Source organism: Apium graveolens, chromosome 6 (genome assembly GCF_009905375.1).
Source record: "Apium graveolens cultivar Ventura chromosome 6, ASM990537v1, whole genome shotgun sequence".
In the NCBI taxonomy this organism is placed as follows: Eukaryota; Viridiplantae; Streptophyta; class Magnoliopsida; order Apiales; family Apiaceae; genus Apium; species Apium graveolens.
The window spans coordinates 51,394,692-51,419,736 of record NC_133652.1 but is presented as its reverse complement, the minus strand read 5'-3'; the positions used below and the strand labels follow the sequence as shown (position 1 = coordinate 51,419,736).

The 25,045-nt window shown below is 32.9% G+C and overlaps 3 protein-coding genes across 3 annotated transcripts; 1 reads left to right on the top strand and 2 right to left on the bottom strand.

The window, feature by feature from the left end:
* Window positions 1-4,399: 4,399 nt before the first annotated feature.
* LOC141664235 (CBL-interacting serine/threonine-protein kinase 23-like) lies at window positions 4,400-11,976 on the top strand. The gene is made up of 15 exons (XM_074470142.1): window positions 4,400-5,328; window positions 6,399-6,461; window positions 6,736-6,807; window positions 6,900-7,007; window positions 7,141-7,221; window positions 7,392-7,445; window positions 7,528-7,653; window positions 8,278-8,367; window positions 8,501-8,620; window positions 8,714-8,839; window positions 8,926-9,042; window positions 9,274-9,330; window positions 9,443-9,517; window positions 11,029-11,104; window positions 11,574-11,976. The coding sequence occupies exons 1-15, from the start codon at window positions 5,131-5,133 to the stop codon at window positions 11,582-11,584; spliced, it is 1,374 nt and encodes a 457-aa protein (XP_074326243.1). The 5' UTR covers window positions 4,400-5,130; the 3' UTR covers window positions 11,585-11,976.
* Window positions 11,977-15,360: 3,384 nt separating this feature from the next.
* Window positions 15,361-15,762, bottom strand: LOC141665034 (glutaredoxin-C9-like). Its single transcript, XM_074470992.1, has one exon. It carries the CDS (start codon window positions 15,760-15,762, stop codon window positions 15,361-15,363), a length of 402 nt encoding a protein of 133 aa, XP_074327093.1.
* A 3,403-nt stretch (window positions 15,763-19,165) lies between these two features.
* Window positions 19,166-23,365, bottom strand: LOC141668278 (large ribosomal subunit protein uL14mz-like). Its single transcript, XM_074475090.1, has 3 exons — window positions 23,261-23,365; window positions 20,528-20,619; window positions 19,166-19,766 (listed from the first exon to the last, which is right to left on the bottom strand). Exons 1-3 carry the CDS (start codon window positions 23,283-23,285, stop codon window positions 19,356-19,358), a joined length of 528 nt encoding a protein of 175 aa, XP_074331191.1. The 5' UTR covers window positions 23,286-23,365; the 3' UTR covers window positions 19,166-19,355.
* Window positions 23,366-25,045: the final 1,680 nt, after the last annotated feature.

Sequence of the window (25,045 nt, the reverse complement as noted above, 5' to 3'; positions counted from 1 at the left end):
TCGAGTTTTTCCAGGACCGAAGTCAGCGTAAAAGCTACTTAGGATTTCTGAAAGCGTTGCAAGACAAGTACCCTTACCATTCTTTTATGATTCAGTACATATGAATAGACTATTATTTTATTCTCGTAGAGGAACAAAAATGTTTTAAGTTACGTATCCCATATAGTTATAAATAATTATTTTAAACCTGTTTTGGGAAAAAGTAACTTCGAAGGGTACCTATCTCGAATAAAAGTGATTTATGAATCAGTTTTTTGTGTGCTGTTAAAATGAATGGTTTTGAAATGAGATAGGTACAAGTGTTTTGAAAACTGGATAAAACGATCAGATATGGGATACATAGGGGCCAGAGTGGCCTATTGAGGTTGCGTAAGAGGCTAACTCGGTTGCGTGCACTTCATTAACGATTTGTCCAGCAGGTCAGAGACCTAGGTAGTCTCTGAGTTCCGGAACAGGTTTATGGGATGGCAGTTGGAGCCGTCTGGTGTTGATAGCCTGATCAGCCATCTTCACATATCCGTTACGTGTCTGATTTGGCTTTGCGATTCCCGTAAGGGAATAGTTGATTGATACAGTTGATTAATACATGTGAATAACATGTTAAAATGGGACTCTGGTACTTACACAGCACACAACTACGTTTGTTTTGTTAAAAGCATGCTAGTCAGTGATATCCAGTTACCTCAGCTTTCTTTTATTTACTGTTGCTCGAAATGATTTACAGATTACGGATTTCATGTTGATTTATAGTTTTGTTCGTATAACTGTTTACTTTAATATTTTTATCTTGATATTCATATGTTGGTACTGCTGAGCAATTATGTGCTCACCCTTGCAGCATGTTATGTATATATCACAGATGTCTAGAAGACCGATCAGACCTTGGTAGAACCGTGTCTCAGCCCCTTCAGGACCCGGCTCCTCGGAGGTAGTTATTATCGGACCATGTGCGGTCTGATGAGTTGCTGAATAAGTTTAGTGTGTCAGACTTTTTAATGAGTGGTTTGTAATAATGCGTAACTTGAATCATACTTGAATCTGGATCAGATCTTGGTTTGAGATCGTGTTAGTTTAATATTAATAATAATCTTGTAGTTTATATTGTGGTTTGTTGTGTGTAGTGACGTCAACTCCTGGCCCGGGTTGAGGTCGTCACATCACTACTTAAATCAGCAAAACTCTACGAGATTTAACAACCCCGCTAGCGAGAATCAACAACAATCATTTTAAATTAATAAATTATTATAAATTATTTAAAATCTGAATTGAATACACCCCAAAACGTTTATTTCTGATAAATACATGAGTATGCATAAGATCCATGTACCCCTGATACAAATATCTTATAAATTTCATGACTGCAATTATCAACCGCTAGTAATATATCCTCTAAAATTTAATAACCAAAATGTGTGCCATGCAAGTAGAGTCGGCCAAACGAACGGGCCGTGCGTGCCGGGCCGAATTTTTAACGGGCCGGTTTACTTACAACATAAATCGTGAACGGCCCGTGTAAATAAACGGTCCGTGTCGTGCCGAGCCGGTTATTTAAACTGTTGAACCGTGTACGGCCCGCGAATCAGGCGAATAAAATGGTTCTTTTTGAACCGCGGTTAACTGGCGAATACAGGCGAATAAGTTATTAGTTTAATTGTTTTGTACGCGTTGCACACAAAACTAGGCGAATACATGTGAACTGAGGCGAATAACCGCGGGCCTAATATGCATCTAGATTTGTACATTTTCAACTTTGCTGATTTCTTTTGTGTAATCCTTTGCTTTTATATTTTTTTTAATATTAAATTGGATTAGTTCCTCCTGAGGTGTTTGATTATATAATATTTATTTTTATTAAAATAATTTTAAAATTTAATAATATATCTATATAAATTAATGGTGGTACATCTTATATTTTTATAATACAACTACATAATTATATAGTGAATAATCTTATTTATAATTTCACAAAATTATTTTAAATATCTTATTAAAAGTACTGCATATTTTATTGAAATAGGTTAAGTAAAAGTTTTAGAATGATATTGAAGAGAAATGGGAGAATGAGAAATTAAAGGAAGATACGGCTACTAATGGAATATAAAATAGAAAGAAAAAGAGAAAGAAAGAAAAATTAAAAGAGATGTAATTATTAATTAATGGAGTATAAAGTAGAAAGAAAGGAGTAGGGGTGAGCAAACAAAAACCGAAAAACCGAAACCGGACCGAATAACCGAAAAATCGCACCGAAAAAAACCGAAATCGACAAAAACCGAAAAAAAACGTAACCGAACCGAACCAACCGGACGGTTTGGTAACGGTTACGGTTTTATCCTTAAAACCGAACCGAAAAACCGAACCGCTAATATTATTTTAAAATATTTAATATATATTTATTTACTTATCTATTTTATACAAATATGAGTATATGATACTTGCCAAATTTATATAAGAATTTTAAAAACCTTTTGTTGTTGGGCCTGTAGATGGATTATGATAGTCATTTACTTGCACTTGGACTTGTCGATAGTCATTCATATTATAGCTCTATTAATTCATCAATACGAATCCCTCATTTAACGATGCTACTTGTTTGTTACATTATACTAAATAATTAATTTTCTTAGATTTATATTAAATAACGTCTAAAAATATTCTTAGTATTATATTAAATAATTATTTTTAAAAAAAAATCGAAAAAAACCGAAACCGATAAACGGTTAACCGAACCGAAAATAACTGTTCCGAACGGTTCGGTTACGGTTAATAGCTAGAAACCGAACCGAACCGACATACACGGTTCGGTAACGGTTTTCGGTAAAAACCGAACCGAACCGAACCGTGCACACCCCTAGAAAGGAGTATAAAGTAGAAAGGAGCAGAGATAATTAGGCGGGCCGAATAACCGCGGTTAGGCGGGCCGGTTACTCGTTTTATAAATAATTATTCAGATGCGGTTTTAACGAGCGGTTCCGGGCCGGTTCCGATTTCAAATTTTACAATTCGTGTTCGGCTCGTGTGGATACACGGTTAGTGCCGAATATTGAACCGGCGCATGACGAGGCGAGTCTGGCGAATTTTTGGCAAGCCGAGTTACGTTCGGGCCGAGCCAAACCGCTCGTTTGATCGTCTCTGCATGCAAGTATCAAACAACGTTTTAACTTCAAATTTATGAAGTTACTAATCAGAGCTTAATAACCCCCTTAATCTACTCTAGAATTATTTACAATTTCTTGATAAACAATTCAAAATAATTGTACGTACATGTACGTAGATTCCATTATTCATATGCTTCCAAGTTCCAAGAATATAAAATAAGAAAAACAAACCATGATCGTAAATAATGGCACACCAGGCGAATATAGAACTACAAGTATTAAAGCACATGGTCGTCTGACTAGTTCAACATTGTTTTTAGGATTTTTCTAGTTTGTACCGGTGAATGTGATAGATAAATTGTACCCCTATGACCCTAAAAACGTTTTCCATTTGTTTTGAATACGTTTGTCAATACACACTTTTAATTATTAATATCTTTAATTTTGTATTAGTATTAAATATAAAATTTTTACTATATTAAAGTATTCATAAATATGAATCCAACAAAATCACTCATGAATATATTCGCTTTTATAGATTAGATGTAAATTAGTAGTCAATCATTTACCGTAAACACTGTAAAAAGTCAAAATGGAAAACGTATTAAGGGACGGAGGGAGTAATAGTTTAACGGTCTTTCTAAGGTGTGTCCGCTAACTCCAACAAAAATGAGTTTTTTTTTATTGGTGGAATTGATGTGAATGCAGGGGTCATTAATATTTATTATTCAACAACCAATAAAAAGAGTTCATTTATATGAAAGTTAGTGACTAATGTGTATCCATAGAAAAATCCATAATTTAATTATTTAATTGATGGAGTGACGGATAGCTCATTAATAATGATGGACCCGCACAAAAATTTCCATCAATTAAAGTATTACGAATCATCTATCAAATGTCATCAATCAATATAGATAGAGGTGTAAAAATTAAGCTGGGTAATTAAATTGGGCTGAAGAGTGTATATATTATTCTTAAATATAATAAATTATTTTCGATAATATTCTTGAAATTAACAAATTGTGTTTAAACAATTATTTGATGAAGCAAAAATATCATTTAATTTTGTTAAATATCTAAAATCGCATTTTAGTCCAAAAGTTTTAAGAATACCGATTTCAAGGGGATTCAATGTATTGCTTTTTTAATTTTGAACTTTAAAAATGAACGTAAAGTCATTTTAAATTAAAACTTAGGAAATCAAATAAAACCACGTCAGAAAATACAAGTAACACCTCGCCTACAAAAACCTTCTTCGTACAATATATCCAAATCCAAATATCGAGTATAAATAAACAAATAAAATAATTGTTCTTGCGTGCACTCATTGAATTCACCACCCTCTTTTGGCCGTCCAAAGATTCAACAGCATTTCCCCAAAATAGCTTTCTCGTTTTCTCAATTTCAAACAACATTAAACTGAGTTGAACGATTTCAAATCTGGGTCAACTCGCTTATTCATGTCGCCTGTTTTATTTCGCTTTTTTCTCGTCAAAATTACATCTTTTGGAATCTTTTCTACTTTCTTTTGATTCTCTTGGGTATATTTCTAGATTTCTTGAAAAGGGTATTTTTGATTTTATCTTTTGAGTTTTTCTTTTTTTGGAGTTCTTATAAAATCACAAGGCAAGATGAGTGTTGAGAAGTCTCAGGTTTGGCAACCTTGTAAAAAGAAGAGAATTTGATTTGTGGGGTTTATTTTATTTGGCCATATATAAAAATATTTGATTCTGGGTCAGATATAAAACAATGGATGGTATTTGTATTTAATTTTTAAGAGGAACTTTATGTGCGTTTTGAAGATTGAGCAAGAAAGATTGAATCTTGGAGAGAAATTTTAGGTGGGTTTTAGAGATAGAGCAAGAAAGATTGAATCTTGGAGAGAAATTGTGGTGGGTTTTAGAGATAGAATAAAAAAGATTGAATCTTGGATACATACAATGGATGGTATATGTGTTATTTGAGGTGTGTGTATTTGGATATATAAGTATACACAGAGAAGTGATTAGTATCTATAGGTGATATTATAGATATGGCATCAAAATCTTCAAGTAGTGGTGCTAATGGAGGTAGTGGGAGGACAAAAGTTGGAAGATATGAATTGGGAAGGACACTAGGGGAAGGATCATTTGCAAAGGTGAAATTTGCGAGGAATACGCAGACTAATGAAAATGTGGCAATTAAGATTCTTGATAAAGAGAAAGTTCTCAAGCATAAGATGATTGGTCAGGTATATAACTCTTTACTCCTGTCCTGTACTTTTGGTTTTTGGTCTTCCTAGTTCTAATTCCGATTTACCTTTTTAGTAGATTTATTGTTTGTTTCGATATTCCGGTGTTTAGGTGACTTTTCTGAATGTAACTGGTGGAACTTATGTTGATTAAAGTGAAAGTTTTATAGGAAACTGAAAGTTGATAAAATAACAAACAATTTGATCGGTTAAATATAAGTATCTATTATCTAGACCCTTTAAGTATTGCTCTAGGTCTAATAAAAATCATTCTTGTAGAAGAGGAGTACTATGAGACTGTTGGAGAAAAATAGAGTGATGTACTAGAAATTAATTTCGGATACTATTTATCGAATAACTAAGATGTTCTTGAAAGTTTTTTTGAGGAAAGAAAAAGTAGAATTACGTAAAACCGAAGTTTAAACTTCCTTTTCTTTTCATGTGAGCTATTTTCTTTCCTTTTTATATTAACAGATTACAATATCTAACACCAGCAAGTCAAACACATCTATTTACCAGGTGTTTTAAAAGCTTGATTTGCCATTACCACGTAATACTATTCTCCAAAATTGGTTCTGTGAAATACTAAAATAAGAAAGAAAAAGAGAACTGTTTGTTAGTTGTTTAAAATTTATTGAGTCTTAAAGTTCCTACGATTTGAAGATTTAGGCTATTGGCTGTTAACACTCCAGTATAGCTGTGCAGAGTGCAGTTAAGCCCTTGCTTAAACCAAAGCCCGAGCTCAATTTTGCTTTTAGTTTGTGCCCTGTACAAAAGTGCATCCACCTCGATAGAAAGTGCGTTCCATTTACCTTTACAAAAGACGAGCATAACAACTTTTCTGAAATTCTTGCTGATAAAACTACAGTAATATCATTTCTATTAAGTTATGAGCTTTTCTTCTTGAGAGTATAGACACTGTTTTGAAGTATTAATTCATACACTCTCTAGCTGTACTTGATTACGTGTTGCCATTATGTATCGATTCGGTATTTGACCATGAACTTAATGTGGTAGCCTCCCTTGAGATATAAAATAAGATTTTAAATATGTGTTTTTAACTTGTGCAGATCAAACGTGAAATTTCTACTATGAAATTAGTCAGACACCCTAATGTTATACGCATGCACGAGGTAAGAATGTTATGATTGGATGCGATCTAATTATCACCGAGCCACACTTTATATACATGTATGCGTATTAATGGTAGATCATAAATTTTTTGTTTATTTCTCTTATAATTCATGGGATTACTGTATCACTCCTACACTTTGGCTGTATTTCTTCTCCCTCGCAAGTTATTTGCAAGTCTAGAATTTAGTCCATTAACGGTTGAATTTATCACGAGGGTGATTTACTCCATTGGTCCCTTTTGGTTTTTAAGTGTTTTGAGATACTTTTGGGTAGGTTATGGCAAGCAAGACAAAGATATACATTGTACTGGAGTTTGTTACTGGCGGGGAACTCTTTGACAAAATTGTAAGTTTTGATGGCCGTAACTCAGCACTTTTTTGTGCATCTTGTTTGCAAGTTCTATTTAATGTGGTTAAATGCTGTTCTTGTTGATCTAGGCTTCCAAGGGCAGGCTGAAAGAAGATGAGGCGAGGAAGTACTTCCAGCAGCTCATTAATGCGGTGGACTATTGCCATAGTCGGGGGGTTTTCCATAGAGACCTCAAGGTTGATGTTACCTTTCTCTATATCTTATTATAGTAGTTTTTCTGCGGTCAAGCAGTTGCTATTCATAAATCTCAGGTGATGATAAATACTGACATTAGTATCTTGATACTGTCATCCAATATTCAATGCACAGCCAGAAAATTTACTGCTGGATGCAAATGGTGTTCTCAAGGTTTCAGATTTTGGTTTAAGTGCACTGCCTCAACAAGTTCGTGTGAGTAGTTTAGTTTGTTGAGTGTGATTATGTTACCAAATGTGCTATATCTTTGAGCATTAAGCTATTCCATTTTAGTAATTCAGATCTAATAAAGTTACTATTCCTTCAACATAAATTCAACAAGCACAACCTGTTTCTTCACTTTGCTTCTCTGTCCTCTTTACCAGGAAGATGGATTGCTTCACACAACCTGTGGAACTCCTAACTACGTGGCTCCTGAGGTATAGTATAAACCTGGTGCAATTATCAAACATTCTTTTCCTAAATATTGGCTTTTGATAACTTTCACTTGTCACTTTCCAGGTGATAAATAATAAAGGTTATGATGGAGCCAAGGCAGATCTGTGGTCATGCGGTGTAATCCTCTATGTACTTATGGCAGGTTATTTGCCTTTTGAAGAATCCAACCTCATGGCATTATACAAAAAGGTGATTCATTTATATATATTTACTTCCAAACGTAATTGGATCTTTTACCATACAGGAGTTTGCTTACTGATATTCCCTTGAGTTTTATGTGTATGTTTGTGTGTGTACAATGTAATCAATATGTGATTATTCTCATTATTCTCATTTATTCTCATTATTCTCATTTATGTAATCAATGTAAACATTCTTCTTTACCACAAAAAGTACATTATTCTCATTTATGAAGCTTGAAGTTGGAGACTGTTCATTCCTGCATTGATATCACTGACAATTTAATTTGTAACATACCAAATCTTAAACCGTGAAAATGACGGTAAAGAACCTTCTTATGTTATAAATAAGGAAATCGAGACTCTATTAGTACCTCCAAAATTATTGTAGATACCCTATTGCAAAGCTTATTAGCTTTAGATTAAGCTTCATATAGAGCAGAAAAAAGGTAAAGATATATATCCGGACACAGAAAAGTGAGGTACAAAGATCCTTTTGGTTCACATGTCTAAGTAGCAGTGGTTAATCCTATATCATTTCTCTCTTATAATTGGATATACTCTAAGCCTTCAACATTCATTCTATTTTATAATCTTCTTATATTTAGCTCTCGTGTATTTAACCCAACTGCAGATATTCAAAGCGGATTTCTCGTGTCCTCCCTGGTTCTCTTCGAGTGCAAAGAAATTAATCAAAAGAATTTTAGACCCTAGTCCAATAACAGTAAGTTAATTCGCATATTAGATCTATAATTTGTTTGGAAAAAGAATAAAATTTGCTGAATTTTGAGTGATTTGCAAGTAATATATCTTTCAGGTTTTAACAATGTATTATTATGCAATGTTTGTGTAAACAGCGGATAACTATTCAAGAGGTCATTGAGAATGAGTGGTTTAAAAAAGGATATCAGCCACCTAGATTTGTGCAAGAAGATGTTAGTCTTGAGGATGTGAATGCCATCTTTGATGAAACAGGGGTAAGTTCTCTGTTATTTTTTCAGGCTACTCTGTAGATCTTCCTCATTAGATTATTATATCTAAACTTAACGCCTACCGGCCTGGTGTATTAGGAATCTCCCAATCTAGTTGTGGAAAGGCGGGATGAACGGCCAGCAGCACCTGTTACTATGAATGCTTTTGAGCTCATTTCCAAATCACAGGGTCTCAATCTCAGTTCTCTTTTTGAAAAACAAATGGTATATGATCACACTTGTAGCATTAAATATCAATTTTGTTAATCTATGTTATGCTAGGAACATTTAACAGTTTCTTTGGTGAACAGGGCCTTGTCAAACGAGAAACAAGGTTCACATCCAAACATCCTGCCAGTGAAATAATCTCAAAAATAGAGGAAACTGCTATGCCCTTGGGTTTTGATGTAAAGAAAAATAACTACAAGGTGCTGTACATAAGTCTGCTTCGTGTATCTTTCTTGACAATCATTTAGGCAAGCCATTCCTTTGTGGCATATATAGGATAGAACTTGTAATCTTGCATAGTGGATTTCTAGTGTGGGTACTTGTGTTGGCCTTTTTTGTTTGCGCTTAGCATTTTCTTAAACTTGATTGTACTTGCACCTGTAAATATTCTTTCAGTTCCAATTTATAATGTGATGCCTTTTGTTCTTCAGTTAAAGCTGCAAGGGGAGAAAACTGGGCGTAAGGGTCATCTATCTGTTGCTACTGAAGTAAGCTTGCTATCCATCCTCCATCTTCCCATATCATTAAGATTTCTTAATCATAGCGAAACTGAATTTATTTTCTTTTTGAATTTGTTGTGAATGTTAACTTTTTTCCCAGATATTTGAGGTGGCACCCTCACTTCACATGGTTGAAGTTAGGAAGGCTGGAGGGGATACTTTGGAATTTCACAAGGTAAGCGATAAATAAAAACTAATGCAATGCTTTGCATCCAGTCTGTCATTCTATTTATTTTGCCTTTTCTTCCTCTGGCACTGTGAGGCAGTAACATATCTACGTATGTCATCTCGATAGGTCCCAGCTAACATTGATCGTAAGCGTATTTATCTTATGAGCTACTACAACTTACATGTTATGAACATCCTTTGCCATAACAATGCATATAACATTGCATTAGTCCTTGTTTGTCCCAAGGGGTGAGAGTGTTAGTCTGATAAAAAAAATGAGTTTATCCAATTTTATATCCGGAGTCTTGTCAACGGGTCAGATTTGGATTGGATTTGACTAGATCCATATTCATATCCATATCCATTAAAATTTGTTGGATCGGATTTAGATCTGATCGTTTCGGATTTTTAATAACATAATCCATATTTGTATATAAAAAAAACATAATCCATATCCAATCCGTTAGGATTTCGGATTATCGGATCGGACCTCAGGATCCATTTAAAATTTTTGAGATCAATCATATTAATTTAACACGATTTAATAATAAAATAAACCTAAGCACAAAAAACTACTGTATATTATAGTCAAAAATTTGTAAATTAAACAAAATTGAAATATGTAAAAACTTTTGAGTTTAAAATAACTATGAAATAAACAAATAAAAAAAAATTAACAATGCAATTTGAGAAATATATGAAAATTAATTATATATGTCAATCTCATAAATTAAAGTAAATAAATTTTGTGAATTACGGATAAAACGCCATGTATGAAAAGAATTTCCGACACACATGATTCGCTCATTTGAATATGATGACATTATGATGTGTACGAGAAATTATAAAATGATGAAATAATAGTTAGTGTAAAAATGCAACAAAATAACTTTTTAAAAAAATGAGAATATTGATACATATAAAAGTAAATTAAATTTATTTGTTATAGTTAAATTTTATTCATATATAAAACTCATAAATATATAAATTTTAAATAGTTCGGATAGGGTCTTTATGAGATCGGATGAGTGAAAATCTATATCCACTTCTTAATGGATCGGATCTTTGACATGACTCTTATCATGATACTCCTGAGTCCTGAGACACCTATATGCCTCCATCTAGCCTCAAACTCTCATTCTTAATTTCTTGTTACTTGCAAGACCTCAACCGGTATGGCAGTCTCTACTAGGAAACTACAGGGATATCAATAAAAAGTCGAAAGTCAATTTTATCATTTATTTTAGAATGTTGGAAAATACTTCTACTTCCAAAGATCAATGGTTTTTAAGATGTCTGTTTTGAAGAGTAATTTAAAATGTTTAGCTTTTTTACATCTTTTAAAAGTTCTTTACGGTGTACTATTCTTATTATCACATCCTCTCTCCATCTCATTTCCTTTCAGCTAACATAAATCTTTCTGCTGTGTGTTTGTGCGTGTCAGTGCACTTGATTTGTTCGTAAAATTGGCATTTCTGTGTATAATGTTAATTTATTGTTTTTGCATTGCCTGAACAGTTTTACAAAAACCTCTCGGTTGGGTTGAAGGATATTGTTTGGAAAAATGGAGAGGATGCAAAAGAACTTACTCAAGGTTAGTAGATTATAGCAACGAGTTCCTGCAAATAATATTGCATAACAAATTATAAAATTCAAGTATAAGAATAATGTGTTCCGTGGCCCCAATCCTCCCCTATTTAAATCATGTTAATTTTGCAATTTGTGTGGCGTATTGATTTGTAAACTTTTTGGAATCATTCAGAGAATGTTACTTTTTTCCCTTGCTTCCTTCGTTAAGTGTTTAACAAGTCATATATTAAATCTGGAGTTCAAATATCTAAAAACTTTACATAGTAAAAAAACACGTGTAACAAATGTGATCCGAGTACATAGTTTTTCTTAAGTTTACAAGATATGGGTATTTCCTCACAAATTTAAGATACATATATAAAATGGGAAATCTTATCTTTTGACTGAATACAGTATTTGTGTACTTCCATGGAGGATATCTAATTGTCCTGTAAGAGCAAAGTTTGCTGAATCCTCTCCTTTTACTGCTGCAGGTGTCCCTTGAACTTGATAATTGCCTCACTTTATCAGTTACTCCTACTTTTATAGTGAACACTAGGTTGGAAACTGTATACAAAGGGGGATTGTACTGTTTCAAGTGCTTGAAGATACAGGGTATAAACGAGTTTGTGACCCTTGACAATTGAAATTGGTACCTATTGAGTTTTCATCACTGTAAAATATTAGGATGCTATACTGGTGATGAAGAACTTGGTTGCACCAAAACGATGCATTTCGAATTGGTTGTCGTCATTCAGAGCTTTCGTAAAACAAATGTGTGTTTTCTGGTTAAGTTGAAAGACATATTTATCCAGTATGCGAGGTAAAATGAATTTTGTGACCGGGGATGTTTAAACTTTGGAGCCTTAATGCTTAAAGAGAATAAATTAGGCTGGACCTATATAGCAATGTTCCTATCATTTTGATTTGAACATGTCAACCAGCTTTGGGGGACCACTGTCCTTGTCTGTTTGATTCAGTTTAGTTTTAACTTGGTTCAAAGCTTGTGGTCAAACTAACAAGTTAAGAAAGCATGATAAAATCAAATCAACTGAATCTTCTCTGTATACTGGGAAAATATCATGCAGATGAACAAGTTCAGAAACCTAGATTGTTTTATGTTTACATACCCCGAAATGGATATCAGAATGCCACTAATGAAATGACACCTCCTGATTGGAAACGATTTGGGAAATTTTAGCATTTCTCTTTTAAGTAATGCATAGTATTAACTATGATTTTAATATAGGCAGAATAATTTAATAAAATATAAGGTTGCATAAGTTAAGTGATACTACTATGTATACTCCCTCAGTACTTTTTTAGTTGTCGTATTTGCAACAAAAAAGTGTACCTAAATAATTGTCTCATTCTTGTTTTAGTGTATATTAATACATATTTTTTCATATTTACCCCTGACTATTAGCTCCAATATTTGATTTTACAATTAATATGTATACTTATAACTTAGCATCTAATTAATGTAATAAATAGAGACATCCATGTAGACAGGTTACAAAATTTAATATTTCTTAATGTGTAATTTTTTACAAATATAATAACTAAAAAATCACGGAGGGGGGCATTATTTAAACCGAAAACGGAGCGTTGTAGCTAAGATAGATCGGTAGGGTGTCTAATTTATAACTGAGACAGAGACAGAGACAGTATCACGGGGGCAAGTAAAGTCAGTCAACCCCATCTGCTGCAGCGGCGCGACGCAGAATCAGAACGTAAAGGGGGGCTTGTTGCTTTTACCTTTGGATACGCTTACTAGAATAGTAGCAAGTAGTAACCAATAGCTTAGTACTGTTGATCAAAACTTTAATGATCCTACCTGCTAAGATTCTATTTTAGTGATCGAAATTTCAAGGTTGTTATACTTTAATTAAAGACTCGATTTGGTTTTGTACTTTTTCATTTGTAATTTATAGTTTGGTTAGTAAAGAGTGAAGAATATTTGGCCTTACTTGATAGGCCGTAACTCGGCCTCGTAAGTCGTAGTTCCTCATAAATATGGCTGTAATTCGGGTCGAGCGAGCCGAGTTTTTAGCCAACCGTAATTTAAGTTGAGATTAATCGAGTCGAGCCGAGACGGCTCGTTTAACTAATCGAGCATAAATCTCTGCCCAAACTCGACTCATTTAATTTCACGAGTCGAGTCGAGCCGACTCGGAAAATTAAACGAGCCGAAATTTCTGCTCGAACTCTAAACGAGCCGAGTCGAGCCTACTTAAACGAATTCGAGCTGGGCGAGATCGCAAGCCGTCTGACTCGAATTACAGCCCTACTTGTAAATAACAAAATTACTTACGGTGTTTGGTTGGGAGTATATAAAAGTGAATTAAATAATCCTAAATACTTATGTATTTTTTAGTTGCGGTGTACAGCTGAGAGTTTCATCGTCAGATTATCCAAATTTTGTCAAATTAAATTACCATCTTAGATTTAGACAATGATTTATATATAAAGCGGATGCTCTTACCATATATGAACTATTAGTATTCCGAATTAAGTTATCACCTTAGAAAATGTCTATGCCTCTTTCACTTTTTTTATCGGTCAGTCGAGGGAACAACCACATTAGATTATAACCTCGTTTGTTTCATCAATTTTTATAATTACACGGAAATTTTAACTTTTTCGTAACTAAGTTACAATTACAAGTTCAAAGATAATTAGTATATAGCTATGTAATTTGGGATAACTGTGGTGGAGCTTGGTAACTAATTTCCCCTATTTTATGGTAAATACATCCAAAAATACCCTAAAAACTTGTCACAAGTTAAAATTTGAGGCATTTTGAAAAAAGAGTGCTCCAACAATATCTCAGTGGTGCCTTAAAATACTAGGACATTCACCATATGCCTCATTTTAGGCATCACTAAGAGCAAGTCCAACAATGTCCTACTAGATGCCTTATAAATATAATAAAATATAATGTCCTAGTGATTTAAGATATGATTTTTGCATATTCACTCCCACAATATGCCTTATAATGCTGTCCTATTATTAATATAATATTATATTTGAATTAAATTTGGAGGGAAAGAAAAGATGAGAGAGAAAAGATGTGTAAAAAAGAAGAGGGAAAGAAATTTTTTATTGATATAAATTAAATAGGGCATGCCTAGTGATGCCTTAAAAATGAGGCATTTGATAAATGTCCTAGTATTTTAAGGCACCACTAGGACATTGCTGGAGCACTCATTTAAACAAAATGCCTTATTTCTAGTTTAGGACATGAGTTTAGCGCACTCTTGGACTTACTCTAAACATGTCATATCTCATTTATTTCAATTAAAAAATTATTTTATCCTTTTTTACATATCTCTTTTTTCTCATCATTTACTTTCTCTCATCATTATAATTCAAATATATTATTACTTTAGTAATAAGACACAAATATAAGATATATTGTTGAAGTTGATATACAACAAATTTATCTTAAATAACTAGAACATAATATTTTATTATATTTATAAGGCATTTAATGGGATATTGTTTGAATTGCTCTTATCCAGTTTAAAATACAACAAACCAAACATTATAACTCATTTTAAGTCCAAGAAACTTTAAGTTATATAGTCCCGTTATATCAAAAAAGACGAGACCAATATCTATGTTTGAGAGTTTGTGCTTATGAGCTATCAACTGATAATTTACATCACAAACTGTGAGATTACTCACGGCTAATTATGATTCGAGACAAAAACTTTGAAATTCTCAAGGTTGATTTATCGAAAAAATTGCTTAAGATTAGCTCACAAGATAAATTAAACGGTATAGTCGTACTATACACCGAAAATGCATGCAGGGGGAGATTGGCGTAGATATTAGTATCAATAACCTAGCATTTAGTAGAAGTTGAAAAAGTTAATTGTTCCTAATTATAACTTGTATGATTATATGCTTCTTATAGTACGCTATAGTTTATACCTTGCCAATTCCAGTGTTTTTAAACAAGTAATGATCATCAAAACAGTGATCAACTTTAGTTGTAGCATAGAGAATGGTTAATATTTTGGAGTTATACATACATATGCATATACATTATACAAATTCATGTGTACATACTTAATTTCATGCAGTCCATTAATTTGTATATATATTTGAAAACCTACATTTCAATGTTAGCATACCATAGAAATAAATAAAGTACAGGTTAATTGTTAACACTGATACAAATTAAGCTACCTAATGCTTAAATCCTAATACATAGAATATATTGAAAGTGTGACCTAATATAGAGGGATAAATATGATGATGATGGTAAAGTGATTAGAGCCAGAGAGCACCAGCATCCTTGAGGTGAGGAACAAGAGTGCCATTAATATGACAAGCCATTAGGGTTTCAACTCCTCCCAAGAACTTGCCTCCCACAAACACCGCCGGCACCGGATGCTGCTGCCCCTCTCCTGCTATCTGCCTCAGGAACCCATGTATTTCCAACCCGGCTGCCTCCCTGTCCAGCTCCACCACTGTTGGACCCACTCCCAGGCTGAACAGTAGCTGCTTCACCACGTGGCACATGCAACACCCGCTGATGGTGAACACCACCACTGCATTGCCTGAGACCAGGTACCGGACCTTGTCGTAAATCGTGTTCATCTTCATCTCTTCATTACTACTTGTGCTACTGTCCGATACATGAATTCCAGCTATGTGCTTTTCCACCTCCATGCTTTTGGTGTTTTGACAACAGTACTGTAATATTTTGTTAAGAAATTCAAATGTTGGTTTGCTGACTGTTTTTTTAATTTTTGTGTGTCTATTTATAGGCAGGGGAAGGAGAAAGGGGATAATAATGATAAGGGGTTGATATGTATGATAATATGTATGAATTACACATAGATACATGCATTTTATATGAACGATGAGAATTGTACATGTACCACACTAATTAGTTACGTAGGAATATGGCTTTCTAAAATATTTTGTGTGTGTGATGGTGGTGCGGGTACATATGGTTAGAGTCCTTGGAGAATACTAAAGAAACATGTCCCATTTGCTTCTATGTACTGTTGAGTAACCAGCTCATCTAAAATTTTAAGTTATTAGATAAAAACCTCAATAAGATCATATATTTAACTCCCCCTCACTCGAAAGCCCATTTATGAGTCGAAGAGTGGAATACCGGCGCCCATCTTTGGGACATAATTGCCTTTAGTGTCCACAATACATTGTGAGAATATTGGGGTGGCTAGGAATCGAATCTTAGTCCTCCCATCAGTTTAAGCTCTGATACCATGTTGAGTAACCAGCTCATCTAAAACTTTAAGGTATTAGAATAAGGCCCCAATATGATCATATATTTAACATGTACATTTCTAACTAACTAGTACTACTCCAGTACTGTTTAGCTGATATATATCTTGTCTTTTTTTAAAAAAACGGATTGAAGTTGGAACAGTGAAGGCCAAATAATAATAATTAGGAATTTAATTAGTTATGCCCCCTCCCTCCCCTATTTGTTTTCTTTCAAAATGCATACTTATTTCTGGATCTAACCCTGCCTTCCCTTATATTTTTCTCAAGGCATAAGTGTTGCAGAGAATCAAAATATGCGTATTGTTTATTGAAACTTGATTCAATATTGTTAATATGCATGTGTACTACCAAGTCTGAAATCAGGAGTTACAACACCATAATTACTTCTGTTCTTATAACTAAGTTCTTAAAATGTTCAAGAGGGGGGGGAGAGAGAGAGAGAGAGTAATAAGGCAGAAACACAAAAGAGAAAAGAAGACACAGTACGTACGTACGTACGTAGCAAAACTGCAAAAGAAAAGAAAGAAAGGTCATGGAAAAGAGGTGATAAAGGAAAGCATAGAGAAAGAGAGGAGTGAAGAAGACAGGACTAATGCATGAGACCAAAGTGCTGCCTGGGTGGGTGTACGTTATACCCGCTTATAACGCCACACACTCGTACTACTACTACCTCAAAGGCGTGAGAATCGTATCCATTCTTCTTGGTAATACATGATATACATCTACATACAATGTATACACTGTTGATTGATTGTAGCCATAACATGGAGTTAGAATTATTGTGTTACTGCCGTACTAATGCCAAAAGCAAACATCAAAATAAGTTGATAGTTAACAGAAATGCATATTTGGGTTTTACATTTTAAGTGGCTCTCCGCAGCATACATGTACATGTGTATACATAAAATAGAACAGATATGTGTATAACTGTAAATGTGAAGAGGAAAGACTAAGGAGAGGAAAGGTATATGCAGAGAAGAGTTATGAAGTCGGGGGGTCAGAGAAAGTAGGGATGAACAAACAAAAGCAAACAAACAGGGGTAATTACGTCTGAGCATGCCGTCGTTTGACTGTTATAATGCCATAGACAAAATACTATACTACAAAACACTAACAGCTGAACTATCACTTCATTATGTCCGTCATCGTAGATACAAACTTGGTACTAGCTACCAGCTAGGTGATTCCGGATTCAAAACATTATCAAACAACTCTATTTTGATTATTTATTCTTGATATTATATATAAATATATGTTGTTTATGCTAATTAAATTTGATATCAGTGTCCACATTTCTATGTTCCTACTCAGTCAATGAAATAATGCTAGACATGTTTAATCAAATCTCCATATATAAACATGCAAAATATAAGGAGGTTTATTACACAAATACTCCCATTGAATTATACACACCTGGGTTGTGATACTGATGTTATGAAAAAATGTAATTTAATAAGAAAAAAATTAGAAAATTGGATATAGTAATGAGACTGATCAATTTTTAATGTATATAATAAATATAGTATAATAAACTAGCAGGTGTGACTGATTGTACTTGGTTGTATATCATAAGAGTTTCCTATTTTTTGAATTAAAATGAATGGAACGGAGGGAATACATTTTTCTAATTGGAAAATACACAAATACTTTAAAATAGCTATAATACAATTAATTGTTTTCATATAATAAATATATTGCACTTTGTTCATAGTTTGTCCTATAACTATAATATTCTCAAAATTGTACTCCTCCCGGTCATTTCTATATAATTTTCTTTTGAAAATGCCCCTCTCAGTTGTATAAATTTCAAAAATAATAAACAGTGACTCAAATAAACACAGTTCCTGCATAAAAGGAGAGTCACTCGTTGATTTAACCACCTCTTCATCTATTAGCACCCTTGCATGGAATTGAATGATCAAACTGTAACAAAATCATAATTACCGTATACCATCTCACAATATCAAGAAACTAATGCTTATGCACAGACAACCTTATAGAGGGGCTTTTAATTTCGCCACAAAACCTAATATATGGGCTTATAGATATGGAGCCTGCAGATTGTGAAAAGCTGAAAATTCTGCGTTCATTTAATCTCATCAGGAGCGACTCGTTCAAACTCAGGTGCACTGATTCTTCAATAATCAGAGATCACGATCCGGATATATGTTGTCAAGGTTACACAAGCCTGCGCGACGTTATACATTCGCCACCTACAAAATCTTCTTCAATAGAATCTAGTGCATTTGATTTTTCCACTATATCAATCAGAAATGAGCTAGTGAAGCATGCTGCATCTGTTTATGTGCAGTCAGCGATCACTTCATCGCGTGATAGGAGTTTCTTTGCCATATTTTTAGATAGACTTAAACATCAGGGGAAAGCATATCGATCCTGCTGTGCAACGCACTTTAAGAAGCCATTGCAATCTTGTTTTGGAGCTATTTATCGATTTTTTGTTTACATGGTTAATCATTTTGCAAGAGTTTGGAGGAGGAGGGTGGCCTTAAGGTGAAACGAACAGAATTGTTTGCCAAATTTTATCAGCATATTTTTTATGAGTATTAAATGTGCTATAAAAAATTATCCATAGTCAACATGGCTGGGATATAGCAGCCGCAATGAAACATTGTCATAGGTGAAAGTTGTCGCAATAATACGTTGTGGCTGCTGTATTATATCCAACTATGGCTATGGATAAGTTCCCTATATATGTTTTATTAATAAGATCATAGTACTTGACAAAGACAGTCATTTGATTATGAGAAATTAGAAAGAAGAAAGTATTTAATTTGCGTTTCTCTAAATACGGAAGTCTCTGAAAACTGAAATTATTAAAGAGCTTTGAGCCTCAAGTCATGGTCATAAACAAACATGTTGGTTGTTTCAACTATATAAATTACCAGGGAACTTTACAAGTAAAACAAAAACTGGAAGTCTGGAATTGAGAAACAGAGGATTTTCATGTCTAACTTAATATCAAAGTTTGCACAGGATCCAAAACCTCATGCAACATGGCCTGCAAGACTCAATATCTTGACATGCTTTTTTTTCCTTAGCTCATGTGGTACAGGCCCATGAACCCGCTTTCCTATCGGCTCATATTCGCCTCCGACATATTTAACGAGCACACAAGCATTGTCATCAAATTTGATCTGACTTCCGTCACAACGTCCTCGTGGCATTGCAGCACGAACTACAACAGCATGAACTACAGCCCCCTTCTTCACTGTGCTACTCATGAATCCCTTCTTTACTTCCTTTGCAGGGTTAATTTCCTGTACAGAGGCAACTATTATGTCCCCCAATCTTGCCCCTTTCTTACTCTTCAAAGCTTGTATACACTTTACTCGCTTCGCTCCAGAATTATCAACAACTTTCAGATTGGTCCCCATCTGAATGAATGTTCGTGTTTGCTGTGAAATAGGACAATTGTTTATTTCCACAATGATAAAAAAAAACACTTAAACACAAGCCTTCTTTGAAGAAACAGAGATTACTTGAAACCATAGCATAGCACATGTGATCTTATATAATTTATGAATTAACTCATTCTATTCTAAATGAGATGAGAAAACTGATAACAAGACGATTCCTCTAAAATCTAATAGTCTAATGTCACCATGCTACCTCAGAATAGCATTTTCTACAATGATGTAAATCTATAGAGTAATCATCAAACTACAATGATGTATAAATCTGACTTCAGAGTGTTAAGCAATAATGGGGAAAAAGTTCTGCAACCGGAGATGAGGTTTTTACGCACTTGTGCCGGAAATATATTTAATTTTTGAAGCTATGTTTTATTTGAAATGCGTGCCAAAAGGATGGTGGCCAATATGCGTGCCTAAAAATGATTGTTCACAAATTTGTCTAAATGTTAAAGGCCAATAATATCGGTTCGAGGTATATATATTCTATTAACTTCTGTAAAGATGTTTTAACACAAGAGGGGTTGTGAATTGATAAAAATTAGTGGTTGGATTTTCTATCTTTCAGAAACACACAAAGATTAAATAATTCATAAGGATGAATGCACTTTGAGAAAGTACCAGTACTGAAACAATACATTGTAGTAGCCACTACCCATACAACATAGATGTTGAATGTAGAGGTCGCTAATCCGTCATCACACAACTAAAAACTGAAATAGGCACATTAATGGTAAAAAACTCACCTGAAACAATAAATCAGAACGAGTTAACTCACTTGACATCCTCAGTACACCAAGAGAACTGTTGCCGAGGCCCCCCAACAACGACCGACCAGCTATTACAATGAAACAATTAACAATTTACTCAGATTAAATTATTGCAAAGAAAATTTACAACACTATATAAAAGAGTCCAAAGAACAAATTCAGTTGAACCCTATAACGCACACTAAAAATAAGAAACCTAAAATTAGACCCTATAAAAATGCTCAAATACAGGGAAATAAGTTTTTGACGTCAAGCGATTCCATAACAATTACACAAACAATTCTCTGACCATTGTCATATTGCAACAGCAATTATATAAGTAACTAATACAATCAACGGTACAATGCTTAAAACCAAAACATTAAACTTGGCATATGAAAACTAACTCCGTAATTGTTCAGGTTGTATTTTATTTTTTGCTAATTAAACAGACTCACACACCCCTTATCTTTGACAAGGTTCGAAACTTCAACATCATGTAAAGGGAACGAGGGAGATACTACTAAAGCAAGAGCTGTCTGTAGATTGTATTTTACTTAACTACTCAAACTAGATAATAACTTTTGCTAACTTGTTAAAGTGTTAAAGGCATATAAGTTTTAACACTAAAGCAATTTCCCTTTAACTAATAGTATAAAAGTGTTAATATTTTGACAAGGTTCGAAACTTCAACATCCCGTAAGGGAACGAGAGAGATACCACTAAAGCAATTTCTTTTTTACTATTTCTGTTTTTAGTTTTTACTGAAACAAACTTTATTTTGCAATTGAAAAATTGCACTCTTTAAAAGAGTCATAGACTATTAAGACTTTAACTAATAACTTCACTTTTTAATTAAGTATTAACTGTTAGACTGTTGAGGATAAATGGGTTTCTTTAATTTTGTAATTTACAATTATTACTAGGTGATATGATTTCTTCTGCATTCTTTTGTTTTATAAAATTCAAAGCTTGACATTAACAACCCTCACTGAGACAACTTCTAATTTTGCAGAACTTCTACTGTCTACTATGACTTTTCCTGCTTTACAGGTCACAATACCTCAGAAAGTCACACTATCGAGGCAAAGTCTCGAGTTGAATATGAACATGCATTTGCAACCTCAATAACTAATTCTAAAACATATACATTACTCTCTCAATTAAGAAGCAGAAAACAAATACCTAAAGAAGTGTATCATTGCCCTAAAAACAACTTGGTCTGCAATAAAGATCGTAGATAACCATGTTGGGCTTTTGTATGCTCGTACAGAGTGTAAGAGCTCAATATAACAGATCTAACTGAAAAAATGTTATCATATCCCTTTTGACGTATGCCACAATGCATAACTGTCATCTTTCCTCTAACAAAGCACACACAAATAGAACGGATTTTATTGACATATGAGTTGATGTAACACCTAAGCAAGGAAATTCACTTCACTAACGTGATAGTTAAATATGATATAAGTCATATAGCCAAGAAAGGAGTAGGAGGATATCTCTAAAAGCTACAAATGATCATTAAAAAAATGGCAGAAAAGGGTAAAAAAGTTGAAGCACAATAGCACATACTTACACAGAAAAAGACAATTGAGAAACATGTTAGTTTCTTAGTAATAAATTTGATGCATGGTGCCCAGTTTCCATCAAAACTTCAAGTAGGATTATATTTTGAGACAATCTAAGAAGTAGAACATCAATGATACAAAGAAACGTGAAAATTAATTCATAACTAGCAATGAAATGGAATGGAGAGATCGGAGTCAAAAAAAATGGCAAGCAATAGATGATAACAGGCGTCCTTTCTCACTAATTGAGAGCAAACTGAGATTCAGAAAAGGGGTGAAACCATGCTCTCGACATAAGTATCTACCCTACATTGCCATCCCCTTCAATGTATCAAACAATTCCTTGTATGTGTTGTCCTTAAAATTTAATAGCTACATGTGAGTTCAGAACCGTAATAATATCACCATTAACGGAAAGGTGGATATGCAGTGGAGGGGACAACTCTATGATCCATCCAAATTCATGTTTATCAATTTTAATTATGGATACCTTATTAGTCTTATTGTAAATGAAACAACAATGGCATTCTTCAATTATGCGGCGAAAGTAACTTGCTCATAAATTTTGACCATTAGTGAACCACCTACAGAAAAATTCTCAGGTACCAAATCAATCATTGTTACATTGGATAGCAGATATCAAGAAGTGAGTCACAGCAACTGTTCACAGTCAAAGATTACTGGGCCAGAATTTCTTATTGGGCCACATCTACTATTTCAACTAGTCAGCTGCATGTTTGTCATAAGAGGATTCAACCTACCCATCCAAAAACATCCAGATACAATCCAAATTGTAAATCCATCTTAATTACCACAAATAATTTACTTCTCACAGCTGGGGTTTAACATTTTGATATTAATATTAAATATCAAAATAAAACTCGTATAAACTAATCACCAGTAGCATAATCATATGCACCGGGAACACCACGTAAACATGATGCTGGTGATTAGTTAAAAATTGGGGTTTTATTATTTCACTGAAATAAATAAAATTCCCAATTTTAAATATGCTTTTACTCTATAATCAAAACAATGGAAAGATATATAAATGTGAATTTCATGTAAATCGGTATATGAAATACAATGAAGAACTATACAAAATATGTAGAAATTTAGGTATTATCATAATTATATATATATACAAGCCCTAACTTACCAAGACACCAAATCGAAGCAGCCATTTACGCACTTCAAATACAGTATGGATGAAAATTAACCGTGAAGCTGCTGGGGTTAAAAAATAAACCGTACTTACTTTTACTGTTTTTATTTGACAAAATAGCCTACCTAGATAGAAGAGAAATGTATTGAACTCGGCCCATTAAAATATTGGGAGCTTAACCCATCGCTGCAGGCCCAGTCATCTTTTAAAAAAAAAAAAAGAAATTCAGTACATGTGATGTGAATTGTGAAGTACTCGATCCGTACCGCGTAACTTTATATCTTTTTCAACCGATTATGAATTGCATATGTGTAATATTAGATTATGGGGTCCCCTTCCCCAACTATAATGGGTCATGGTTGGGATTTATTTCAAGTCAATTAAACCTTCCGCAATGATTCATTGCGGAAGACGAAAACTAATAAATTTTATTTTATTTAGTTAACAGTTTTTATTCGATTAAAATTTAAAAATAAATATAACCGACAAAATTTTAAGCGATTAAGACACGCGAAATTTCTTATTCTTCTCCTTTCACAAGTAATTTTATTATTTTCATTTTTTTATGATTTTTTAAAGTAATTAAATTTGAAAATTCGAATTAAGTGATAAGAAAAGGGAAAATTAAAATATTTTTAAAAAATTTCAGAAAAAAAGTAGTAAAATAAAAACTTTGAGAAAAATATTGTAATTCTTTTGACTAAATTTATATTAATTTTAATTTTTTATGATTTTTTGAAATAATTTAATTATGAAAATTAGAGTAAGTAATGAAAAAAGAAAAAAATAAAAAATATTTTCAAAAAATTCCAGAAAAAAAATGTACAAATTATTTTTAAAGAAAATAAGCAGTGTAATTTTTTTGACCAAATTTATATTATTTTCAACTTTTTATAAATTTTTGAAGTAATTTATATTTGAAAATTCGAAAAAGGAGGTTTGTAAGAATGCATTTAATGCTCCTTCCGCAATGATTCATTGCGGAAGGAGGTAGGTGAATTTGCATTTAATGCTTCCGCAATGATAAGGAGTATTCAATTTTTCAATCAACCAACGCGCCAGTGACGCGCGAATTTGAAAAAAAAAATTGGAAAAAATTTCTCTCCTTCCGCAATGAATCATTGCGGAAGCATATACTTCCCCAATGATTCATTGCGGAAGCAGTTAATTTTTTATTTTTTTCTAAATAATTTTTTTTGTGTCCCAAAAAAAATTATAAAAAAATTTAAAATTCATTATAAATTTGACACCCCTTGTTAATTTTATATAAATTTTTGATATCATTTTTTAAAAATTTTTGAACATAAATATTGTTGATTTAACCTTCTGTTTTGGTAAAATAAGTACACTAAAAATATAAAAAAAATTGACAAATATAATATTAATTTTAGAATAATTTATTTAAGATATAAAGCCCGGTTATAAGAAAATAATATACAATTATGTATCAAAATATTTTAACACATCATAACCACGAATGAAGTACTTTGAGTGTAAATTCTATCATTTTTTTCGAAATAAAAAATTTTGTACATTTAAATTTGAAATATAAATATGAATATATATATATATATTCAAATATAATAAATTAAATATTTATAAAGTTGGCTTCTTATGTTCACATTTATATCTTTCGAAAAGTATTTTATAAATTTAGTAAAAATATATTTCATTAAATAATACAATGTTAATAATTTTTATTAAATATTACTCATTTAATTATTACTACTATACATTATTTTGAGAAACGTGTACCCGTCATGATTTTTGATTCATAAA

What these genes read in the sequence shown, in the direction of transcription:
- LOC141664235 (XM_074470142.1), top strand. Translation starts at nt 5,131, where the DNA reads ATGGCATCAAAATCTTCAAGTAGTGGTGCTAATGGAGGTAGTGGGAGG. An exon ending in TCATGGCATTATACAAAAAG is followed by an intron (nt 7,654 to 8,277) that starts GTGATTCATTTA and finishes ACCCAACTGCAG; the next exon opens with ATATTCAAAGCGGATTTCTC. An exon ending in CCATCTTTGATGAAACAGGG is followed by an intron (nt 8,621 to 8,713) that starts GTAAGTTCTCTG and finishes CTGGTGTATTAG; the next exon opens with GAATCTCCCAATCTAGTTGT.
- LOC141665034 (XM_074470992.1), bottom strand. Translation starts at nt 15,762, where the DNA reads ATGGAGGTGGAAAAGCACATAGCTGGAATTCATGTATCGGACAGTAGC.
- LOC141668278 (XM_074475090.1), bottom strand. Translation starts at nt 23,285, where the DNA reads ATGGCTGCTTCGATTTGGTGTCTTG. An exon ending in TGCTTCGATTTGGTGTCTTG is followed by an intron (nt 20,620 to 23,260) that starts GTAAGTTAGGGC and finishes TCATTGTAATAG; the next exon opens with CTGGTCGGTCGTTGTTGGGG. An exon ending in GTTCTGATTTATTGTTTCAG is followed by an intron (nt 19,767 to 20,527) that starts GTGAGTTTTTTA and finishes CCTATTTCACAG; the next exon opens with CAAACACGAACATTCATTCA.